Source organism: Pyrus communis, chromosome 2 (genome assembly GCF_041283825.1).
Source record: "Pyrus communis isolate YQ-2024b chromosome 2, ASM4128382v1, whole genome shotgun sequence".
Taxonomy (NCBI): domain Eukaryota; kingdom Viridiplantae; phylum Streptophyta; class Magnoliopsida; order Rosales; family Rosaceae; genus Pyrus; species Pyrus communis.
Window position 1 is genome coordinate 7,738,687 of NC_142566.1, and position 11,063 is coordinate 7,749,749.

The 11,063-nt window shown below is 38.8% G+C and overlaps 2 protein-coding genes and 1 long non-coding RNA gene across 4 annotated transcripts; 2 read left to right on the plus strand and 1 right to left on the minus strand.

Annotated features, from left to right (window-relative positions):
* The first annotated feature begins 3,672 nt into the window (after positions 1–3,672).
* On the plus strand, positions 3,673–5,142 carry LOC148698466 (large ribosomal subunit protein eL43-like). Its single transcript, XM_088677060.1, has 4 exons — positions 3,673–4,088; positions 4,563–4,651; positions 4,769–4,851; positions 4,939–5,142. Exons 1-4 carry the CDS (start codon positions 4,043–4,045, stop codon positions 5,000–5,002), a joined length of 282 nt encoding a protein of 93 aa, XP_088533186.1. The 5' UTR covers positions 3,673–4,042; the 3' UTR covers positions 5,003–5,142.
* A 1,194-nt stretch (positions 5,143–6,336) lies between these two features.
* Positions 6,337–7,312, plus strand: LOC148698467 (uncharacterized). The gene is made up of 2 exons (XR_015955456.1): positions 6,337–6,376; positions 6,640–7,312. It is a non-coding gene; the product is annotated as an uncharacterized LOC148698467 (long non-coding RNA).
* LOC148698468 (uncharacterized) lies at positions 7,297–10,750 on the minus strand. 2 transcript variants are annotated; one of them, XM_088683716.1, is made up of 3 exons: positions 9,493–10,750; positions 8,363–8,624; positions 7,297–7,913 (listed from the first exon to the last, which is right to left on the minus strand). In XM_088683716.1, the coding sequence occupies exons 1-3, from the start codon at positions 10,497–10,499 to the stop codon at positions 7,734–7,736; spliced, it is 1,449 nt and encodes a 482-aa protein (XP_088539842.1). In that variant the 5' UTR covers positions 10,500–10,750; the 3' UTR covers positions 7,297–7,733. The 2 variants fall into 2 exon arrangements, with proteins under 2 accessions (XP_088539842.1, XP_088539845.1); XM_088683719.1 differs by having other exon boundaries at positions 7,297–8,075; positions 9,493–10,742.
* Positions 10,751–11,063: the final 313 nt, after the last annotated feature.

An 11,063-nucleotide genomic window follows, 5' to 3' on the forward strand; every position in this document is an offset into this window, starting at 1 on the left:
TTTTTTAATAATTGAAATAGGGACACATACATTATCTATATATAAAGGGAGAAGGTGTATGTGAATAATAAAAAAGAGAACGTGTATGTGATGAACCCTCAAACACGATGGAGAAAATGGCTCCAACCTGTTAGCAGTTTTCTCTGAATAATTCCTACGATCTGATGTGTGATTTTAGTGGGAAGTTCAACAGTAACTACCCACATATCATCAATATACAGTTGGATGATCGGAAGGGAATCACTTTTCGTCTTTTTGAGTTCACTGTGTGGTTTCAATTTATTCCAACATAAAGAGTTCGACAAAATCAACGATAAAGATTGGTGAAGATTTGATATTTCGGAAAAATTCTTCTCCGAAAATCAAATAATCCATCGGGTTAGTAATTCATATTTTCAATTTCCGTTCTCTTCCCATTTATACATCTTTTTCAATTGTGTATGAATTATTTGCTTTGATGACTCATAATTAGATTTGCGTTGATATTCAGTTGTGCTTTTTAATACATGAGTTTTTAATAGGAGTGCCTAATACCTTGAATAATATCACAAATTTTCCCTTTTTGGTTGTTCGTGTTCTGGGTTTTGTGCTCTGCGTGCAACGTGTCTTTTCAACAGGTATAACACTTTCTGGATTATTAATCATAATTTTGTCTATTGCATTGCGTCAATGGAGTTTTGATTTATAGTGATTATAATTCTCTAACTTGAATAATATTATTTTGTTGTAAATAATGTTTTCATACGGTGTGTAGTTGTGTATTTATTTGATAGTTTGTTAACCCACATCAAATTCCAGAGAGCAAAGCGTAGGAGGGGACATAGCCCCTTTTAAACCCCGCCATTTTTAACAAGGTTTGATATATATATATATATATATATATATATATCTCTCTCTCTCTCTCTCATTTTTTTTCATCCCTTCTTATTTATCTACCTGTACCCTTAATATCTATGTAGATTATCCTCTAATTGGTAAACAGAATTTAATTATTATTATTTAGTTTATCATTTCACATCTACTAATTTTACCAGTTTAATGCTTGATTTCTTTTTGTCAATTTAATTGTGTTCTCATAGATTACCTAATTGATTTCATTGCTTATTGAAAAATTTGTTGGAGACAGATTTTCATTTTCCTGTGATTATCTCAAGTAATAATGCAAATTATGACTAGAACAAACATGGGTTTCTTTTTTCCTATAAGATTATGATTTCGGGTTAAGAACACAAGGCCAAAGATATTATGTGATTATTTGAAATATAATGGTTTTTGCAGGGAGTCTGAATGTCTGTTGTGGCTACAGGAATCAAAAGCGAGTGAAAGGTAAAAACTTTTCTCTCCCAAGCATTCATCACCAGCAATTACAGCCAGGTATAGGGTTTAGGGTATATCTCTCCTCTTGCTTTCTTTCTACGATTTTTCTGTCCAAATTTCTCTGAGAAAGTTAGGGTTCTGGTTTCCATTCTTGGATTAGATTTGTAGATATTCCTATGGATCTCACTTTTCTTTTATTTAATTGCATAATCTTGCTCTTGGTATTTTAACTTTGCTTTCTTTGCATCAAGATTGTATCTTTCTTGGTTTTCTATATAACCCATGTATTTCGTATATATTTACTTTTAGAATTCTTCGGTGTTGCTATTTGTATGTTTGGTGTCAGAAGTTTAGGTTTCATCTATTAATAGAAACTTGCATTACTAGGTTATAATCGTAAAGGTTCTATCAGACTAGTTACCGTATGTTACATTGTCCAGTTCAAGCCTTTCTTTGAAAATATTTTAGGGTTCTTTGTTAAACAATGGCAACTGTATGTTGAATTTTGTTTTTATGACATGATAAATAAAATATCTAACACAGCACATTGTAAGGGGCGCGAGCGCCCTTGATTAAAAAAATTGTCTCTCTTTGAATATGCTTCTACGCCTACAAGAAGCCTTTCTATTATCACACAACTTAATTATATTCCATTTCCTTTTATTTGTAATTGTATGTTGTATTTTATTTTTAGGATGCGGTATGAGAAAGAAATCAGCTAACATAACATATCATCTTAAGGGGTGCATAGCGCCCATAATTAAAAATTGTCTCTCGCATACGCGTGAGCATGTGTGGAGAGACTAGTATTATTATATAAAAAGAAGGACACAACAAAAAGCCTTCCCCCCACACGTACTGCTCCGTATCCCGACGCTTTAAGAAAAAATCTCTCCAAACCAGGAGTTCACGACCTTCCCGTCTTCCCCCAACTGAAATAAAAAGCCCAAAAGAAAATGGCCAACAGAAATACAACCCCCCACCCCCCACCCCTCCCAAACATACATGACACATCTTCCGTGAATATATTGCATAAATTTGTGCGTCTGCAAATTGCATATTCAAATCTCATGTTGCTTTACTTATTTTCTTCGTTTTTTATTTTTGTGTTCAAATGGGAATTGCAAAAGAGGAAGATATAGACACTCACATACATATGCGCGCGCACACACACACACATACATAATATAATCTGTAGCTAATGGAGTGTGATTTCTATGTTTTGTAGTGTGGGATATTGAAGGAATTTGTTGCTTTAATCTTTTGTCGAATGGTATTGCTGACTGTATGTCTTTTAGTTCAAGTCTTCAAGAGAATTCGTTAGATAGTTGGTGCCTTACTGTCGCTGTTTGCTGATTTCTGTGCCCTAGTTTTAGATTCTGTGCCCTAGTTTTAGATTCTGTGCATTGTTCCTCTTGTTCTATTTCTGTTTCGAAGAAATGCAGCAGTCGTGGTTCAATTGTATTTTTCCTCCCTTGGAAGTTTTTCTTTGGCGATTTCATCTCAATTGATATCACCTTTGGGTACGAACACCTTTAGGCTACGTTTGTTGCACCGGATTATCTTGAACTGGATTAGTTTCAGAGACTAAGCTAGACTAGCTTGACTTAGACTAAATAAAATAAAACTAGTGAAATGTTTGATGTAGTGCCGTACTAAATGTCGGACTAAAATATTGACCCAATTTTTTTTGTTAATAAGAGAACAAGAAATGAAGAAAGAAATGCAACGCCACATGGAGCCAAATTCATTGTTTCCAATTTTTAGGATTGCAATCAATATGATATCAAGAGGTCCAGAACTCCAGAATTAAAATCCAAAATAAACAAAATTAAATCCAAAAAATAAAAAATAAAAAAAAATAAAGAAATTTAACATCAAAACTAAACCCAGAATTGGAAACGCAGTGTAAAACACTAGAAAATGGAGATAAAGACCACACACTGTATATTCCTTCGAGAAAGAGACTTTGAGGCCCTAACAAAATTTACCCAGAATCAAAATTAAACCCCAAAAAAAAAAAAAAAGGAAATGAAAGAAATTAACATCAAAATTAAACCCAGAACTTCACACTGCAATGCCAAATCCATATAAAATTTCCGACCAACCAAACAAAATTAACCCATAACTCCAGAACTCAAAATTAAACCAGAACTCCAGAAGGTCCAAGAATGCTATAAAGTGTGCGACTGCAGCGCTATTACTTTAGGTGGCTTCTACGACACCGAATCTTGGTCGTTGACGATCTCTTCTTCAAGCTCGTCGTCGTCCTCCCTCGACGACACCTAATCTTGGTTGCACAAAAGATGAAGGTGGGTCACTGCCGACGGCCGGGCCATGGTGACGGCTCCGCAGAAGAAGGCGGAGCGTGGAGGGACTTGGGGGGGGGGGGGGTTAGCAAGCGAAAGTGGGGATTGGATGTCGGCCTGGTTTCCTTCTTCTAGTCCTTGCTAATACCAAGCGAAAGCGTGGGATTAGGCTGAGAGCTTTAGCGAAGCGCGTAGGGACTCGTAGTCGAGGCGAGTCCCATTTATTTTAGTCCCACAACCTACCAAACGTAGGATTATAGTCCTACTTAAGGTAGTCCAAGCCAATCCCTCCTAAGGAGGTGTAACAAACGTGCCCTTAGTGTTATCGATGTAGTTTGTATATTTTTCTTCTTTTTCTAATTCTGGAAGAACTTGAATTTGTTGCCTTGCATTCCATTCTGATTATCTCTGGTGTTATGCAGACGAAGAGAACCAAGAAGGCGGGTATCGTTGGGAAGTACGGTATGTGCCTTCTTCTTCCTTTTAATTTAAAAAAAAAAAAAAAGCTTTGTTGTGAAATGACAAGGAAGGTGCTATGAGGAAACGGTTTAACTTGTGTGTGCATTCACGCACGCAGGCCAGCAGAGGGTACTTTTCAATGGTTATTCTAGTTTTATGCTTATAATGATTGTGAAACTCAGTCACAGTTGAGTTAGAAATTTTTTGGATTTTGAATTTGTGGGTGCTTTGTTATTGGTATGATCAAACGATTACAGTTTTTTGTTCAAAAGGGGGATACATAGGCCTGGATTCACTACCCATGATATTTTTTACATTTAGCATGGATTCAATACCCATGATTCAATGGAAGACATGACACAAAACCGAGAGCAGTGGCGTTCTAGGATTCATATAAGGCTTTGTTGTTGTTGTTGTTGTTGTTGTTGCAGCATGTGTATGTTACAATTGTGGATTACTTATTTTTTATCTATTCAGGCACCCGATATGGTGCTAGTTTGAGGAAGCAAATCAAGAAGATGGAAGTCTCTCAGCACAGCAAGTACTTTTGTGAGTTGTGTGGGAAGGTACTTACTCTACTATGTTGCCCCATCTCTTTTATGATTATTTTCTAGTCTTGTGGTTTTCGTACGGGACTTCAGTTTTGAAGATGCAATTCTTCTAATAAATATGCATGGTTGCAGTACGCCGTTAAGCGTGAGGCTGTTGGAATATGGGGCTGCAAAGACTCTGGCAAAGTGAAAGGTGGGGGCGCCTACACGCTGAAGTAAGGACTTTCCGGTGGTAGGCTTTGTTTGTCATGCGTCTGACGTTCTACTGAGATTAGAATTGTGTTTTATGTTATATTTTGCAGTACTGCTAGTGCTGTGACTGTTAGGAGCACCATCCGAAGGCTGAGGGATCAGACTGAGAGTTAGAGCTGCATTATTCTCGTTTTTGTTGAAACGATCTATCCTTTTCTTAAACTTTGATTTATGTTATATACTCGTATGCGGAGCTTTTTTGATGAATCGGAGTAATGGTTACCGAGTAAATGATGTTTGTTTTGGCTAGTTCAGTTTTCTTGTGTTTGTGATATTGCACTCGTATGATTTAATCAAGGTACTTCGTTCGTGACATGAATGTCACGTTGAGTAATTACCCAATTTGTAGGTATGAAATCCGCACACCTCTTTTCATACAAAATATACGAAAGGAACAGATTCTGAGTCGTACGTCGCACTCTTAAGTGACATCGAAGCGCAATGCCTGCAAAACCATTCGTTGTCATTACCAGAAGTGTAAGGCCGCCACGTTCCATGAGTCTTATGCTGGAGTAACTCATTCAAATCACAAAATGAAAGAGTTTATGCACAGATATCGATTTGTGTTGACCACATGAAATGCTTCTTACATGTTAGGAGCCGCTTAATTTGACCATCTTGAATCGAGATACATAAGAGTAAATGATTCACTTTGTGCTCCTGTTCATGTACAAAAACAATAATAAAACTTTATCTCACTAAGTAGGGTCCATTACATGAATCTTAGAACGCATTGTGCTTGGTTAGATGTTACGTTTTCTGTTAGATCCAATTAGTCTAAGTCTTTTCTTAGTCTTTTTCCATATCTTCCTAGGTCTTCCTCTACCATTTGATCCTAAGCCTCTGTCTTGTAATCGCATATTCTAACCAAAGCGTCTGTAGGTCTTCGTTTCACATGTCCAAACCGCCTTAACTGATTTTCTCTTATTTTATCTTCAATTTCGGCTACTCCTAATTTACCTCGAATATCCTCATTCTTGATCTTGTCCTTTCTCATGTGTCCACACAACCAACGAAGCATTCTCATATCCACCACACTCATTTTGTGTACATGTTGATGCTTCACTGCCCAACATTTTGTGCCATAAAACATTGTTGGCCTTATTGTCGTCCTATAAAATTATCCCCTGAGCTTTAATGGCACAATACATCTGATGCATTCTTCCACTTCATTCATCCATCTTGTATTCTATGATTGAGGTCTCCATCCAATTCTATGTTCTTTCACAAGATAACGAAAGTGTTTGCTCTTTAGTACTTCTTGATCTCTAATCCTTACCCCTAACTCATTTGAACCTCTGCTCCCATCGAACTTGCACTACAAGAAAAAGGCCCTTTAACGACACTTTATTTGCGATAAAGCACACAATCATCGTAAATTCTCAATAGTATAGCATGCATGAAAAATCGTAAATTCTCAATAGTATAGCATGCATCGTAAATTCACAATCACCGAATTCCAGCGAAGCTATGCTCTGATCACTTGTCGTATGCTCTCTCTCTCTCTCTCTCTCTCTCTCTCTGTTTGTTCCCCGAGAAAAGTTTTGATGAATGAAAAATCTGATTTAGTTTCTTGTGTTTTCTCACTAACCAAACAGAAATATCGCTCAGTGTTCATAATTACGGAATGGTCTTTGAGTTCTCGCGTTTTCTCACTAACCAAACAGAAATATCGCTCAGTGTTCATAATTACGGAATGGTCTTTGAGTTCTCTTTGTAAATGAAGTTTTGATTTCTCTTTTTGGTGCCAGTGCATCTGATTATGATTTACAGTGTGAAGGAGTTTTTGGAAGATGGGGTTTATATACCCACTGATGTGAAGGTGAAGCAGATGAAGAGGGCGAAGTTGGACTGTGTGACGGTGCAAAAGAAGTTTAGCAAGGATAGGGATCCGGTGGTGACTGCTTATGAGGTTAGGGATAAACCCTTGGCGTTGAAGGCGGAGGATTAGAACTGGCTTGTGGTGGTTTTCGTCTTGTTGAGATTTTCATTAAGAGCAAGTGGAAACTTTCAGTTCTGAGGTTTTAATTGCATTGAGAAATTGCTATCCTGGTCATTGAGATTGTAGCTTTCTGAGTTTGTTTTATGTGACTTTTGAAAGCGCATTCTAGCTATTATGGATTGTGATGTTTGTGTATGTTGTCTTGTGATGCAGTTATGGGGGTTTTCATACGATTCGAAGATGATAGTGTGGAGTCAGAGCAAAGATTGTGAACCCGTGGAATGCTGAGCGATATTTCTGTTTTAATTTGAGCCACTATGCAGATTAAAGGGCTATTGCGACGCATTTGGCTACTTTTGCGACGCATTTTAAGCGTCCCATAAGACCCCTTTTTTGGTAGTGTTGCACTCCATATACTTCTGTTCATGGACAAACTGAAGAAGATTTGCATAGGTGGAACGGTTAATGGTTACATAAATTTTTTTCTGCTTGTTAAAATACTAACAAATTAACAATTGACATACAGCACTGGCTGGCTCAAGGTTTTACCTGGTCACAGCACTTATATATTACATCTACCTCATCTATACACTAGGCACTAAGATTGCAGACGAAAATTACTAAAGCATCCGGATGCCGATCAGCATTCCCTCCTCTCTCTCTCTCTCTCTCCCTCTCCCTCTCCCTCCCCCCCTGTACGTATACACAATCTGAGAAACTTTATAGATGTAAACTCTGACACTCCCCATAAATAAGTTTAAAGAAGCACCATCGTCCCAACGCAAGATGCCCAAGAGAACACAAACCTAAAACTTAAAGCTGCCGGAGAAGGGAAACCATAAAACTTCCTCTTGTTCTCACACCTCCCAAATTTGTACGGATAAATGAGTCCTCCCGGGATTTTCATACAATTTGAATTGGCATGTGGTCACTGCTAGTATTATGCTGCACTTGTTTCTGGACAGCTTTCACCGCTGATACTCTAGCTGCATTTGCTGCCCTATTAGCTGCTGTTACGGCCCTGTTCACTCTTTCATCCACCTTTGCTACATCATAGGCTTTCTCGGACACTATTCTCGCTTCCTGATTGTAACACAGAATAACAAAACAGATTAACAACAAATCATTGGCTATTCATAGAGGTATAATAATTCTCAACCCATTTTCATGCTTCACGAAGAACGTCATTGCTGCAGAAACCAAGGATTATTTGAAGTGCAAGCGCTCCAAGTGTTTCTTTCAATGCTAACACATGAAAAACAATCATGCAAAAGTTCATTAAATATTACAGGTTTGAAATTGTGAGCTATAATGAATTTTAAGTCATGCTAATTATAATTTTTTCCTGGCTTCAGCAATCTTTCTTTAAATTGACACAACGTGATATGGTGACACTAAAAACTCTATAGGTCTTGACCAACCATTCTGTTCAATGGGCTAAACGAACTATGGGCACAAAAATGTCACACATCCGCTACTATTGCATTCCACAGAAAACATGCAGAGAAATATTTTAAGTAAATAGTAAGTACCTGAACCGCATAAAGTACTTTGGAATGATTAACAGCTATGGGAGATACAGGAGAAGTTGCATTCTGTGTGCTTGGAACATCAAGGATTCCATTTTGCCAGTGACCAGCTTGAGTTTCCCCATTTCTAAATGTGTACATGCCAAGCCCTTGCCTTCTACCCTCATGCCAAGCTCCCTCATACCTATGCCCATTTGCAAATCGATAGACCCCAAACCCATGCATTTTGTCCGCAAAATATTCTCCAGCATACGTGTCACCATTTCTAAAGGAAAAAAACACAACAGAGATAGCCATGTATATAAGGTCGAAACCAAACACAAAACTAATTGGGCATTAAAGGAACATGCCTGTGTACTTGCATGGCAAATCATCACAATATCTCAATATCCCGATGAATGGTGAACAAAACTGATTTCGGTATGTAAGTTTTCATTATCAACATATACTGTTCTCCCTAAATAAGGGTTTTTATATTATTCACCAGTCTCATCTTCCGATGAGCATGTAACTGTAAATATTGATGCAAACGCCGAAATTCAAAGCACTAGACTGTAAGATTTTTCACCACTTATGCCATTCATTTCAATAAATGATAAGCAAACAACCCTAGTACTACCTATAAATCATCTCCACTTTCATGATCTTTGGGATTAATATGTTGCACTCCCTTGAGCATCACCCACATCCGTTTATTTATTTCTATTCACATTTCTTTTTTTCCCCCAACATTAACGATCCTAAGTTCCTAACACATAATGCCTAAAGTATTTGCTGCCCAGAATTTCCAGCAACAATCATCTCACTTGCCTACATATAACAGAGATGAAGCCCATTATTTTCAAAGTTCTACAACAAATTTTAACAGAAAGAACTCAATTCCGTTGATGTGTAAGGATCCAGAATTATCCCCACGGTAAAAGGAAAGGGAAGTATTGAAATGCAGAAACCTACCTACTTCAAGTGGCACAATCTGTAATTAACAGTTTTACAATCTAATGACAACCAGGGAACAGACCAACCAAAACAATTCAGGGACAATGCGGAAACAACATCGATATCGCAATAACAAAATGCATAAACAACAAAATCATAAAAGAAGAATCCCGAAACACGGCAATGCGAAAAGTTACCTGAAATGGTAGTGACCAAGGCCATGCTTGACACCCCACTTGAACTCCCCAACATATCTACTCCCATCCTCACAGGTATGGATTCCACACCCGTGACTCTGCCCATTAGACCATTCCCCTGCATAAACATCTCCAGTGTAGAACCTATACACCCCGAAACCATGCCTCAGGCCCTGCCTATACTGCCCGCGGTACCGGCTTCCTCTCGCCCACGTCTCGACACCATAGCCATCATATTTCCCATCAACCCAATCCCCCTCAAACCTCCCGCTCATGTAATAGTAATACACCCCACTTCCTGAACACTTTCCTTTATGAAATTCACCCTCATACACGTCACCGTTGCTGTAAACCTGAACCCAACACCCGGAACTCCCTTTCTTTTCGGCTTTCGGCCGCGACCCGATTGACCAAAACACGGGCAACGGCGGGCTAGAGGAGGTCTTGAGCTTGCTTGGGAAAGACCTGGCCAGGAACAGCCGTATGGAGGGGAGGCGGGGCAGGGCGAGATTGAGGGAGAAGAGCAATGCGGCGGAGAAAGCAAAGGCGGAGAGGAAGTCAAGGAAGAAAGAGTGGCTAGGGTGAGAGACCAGGAAGTAAAAGAAGGGCAAAGAGAGCAGTAGGAGGCGGCGGCGGAGGAGGCGAAAGAAGGCGGATTTGGCAGCGAGAGAAGGGGAAAAGAGAGGTGGGTTTTGCGGAGGAGGTGGGAATTTGTAGAGGGTCGGGGATTTGGAGAGGGAGGAGGGGGTTTGGGTCAAAAGGGGTCGCTTGTAAGGTGTGGTTTGAGGGATTGGGGGGTCATGGTGGGGCAAATGTTTAGATGGGCAGCGAGGGAATTGGGTGATGAGATTGAGTTGGTCGGAAATGGAAGAGAAGGAAGAAGAAGGCGCCGATGGCGGTGGTGCGGCGGCGGCTGAGGCTGAGGCAGAGGCTGAGATTGGGTTGTAATCGGAAGAGACGCCAATGCTTTCTTTTCCGATCTGAGCTTCAGATTTCTCGTGATGCATTACATATGGAAAAACATAAGACAGTAACAAAAAAACACCAACGGTTAAAAACAACGAGCAAAAAGGACAGAAAGAAGAAGAAGAAGAAGAAGAAGAAGAAGGTTTTTTGTTATTGGGTTATTTTCTTGTGTTGGATTCGATTGTGGGGTTGGGAGAATGTTTGTGTTATTATGATTGGGAGAGAGAAGGATGGAAGATGAGATGTTGGGAAAGGCGATGCGTGCGCTGAGTTTATGGCTAAAGAGTGGAGTGACGTACAATCCTTGATTTCCGATTTTGAAAATATTAGAGAGAGAAACATAGAGGGGTCCACCGACTATATCTGACAACTCAAAGCGACAAATAATAGGGATTTGGAGGGTCCCCAAATATGAGTAGAATTTTCCTTCTTCAAATCATTGCTTGATCCGCGTTATGTGAAAATAGGAGTATTTAAATATAGAAGCCTTGTTTTTCAATTTTATTAATTAAATATTTATTTTTTAAAATATTTATTAGACATACATTTTATTATAAGAAAAATTAACGAAAAGTGTAAAAAAAAAAAAACACTTTAGCTTTAAT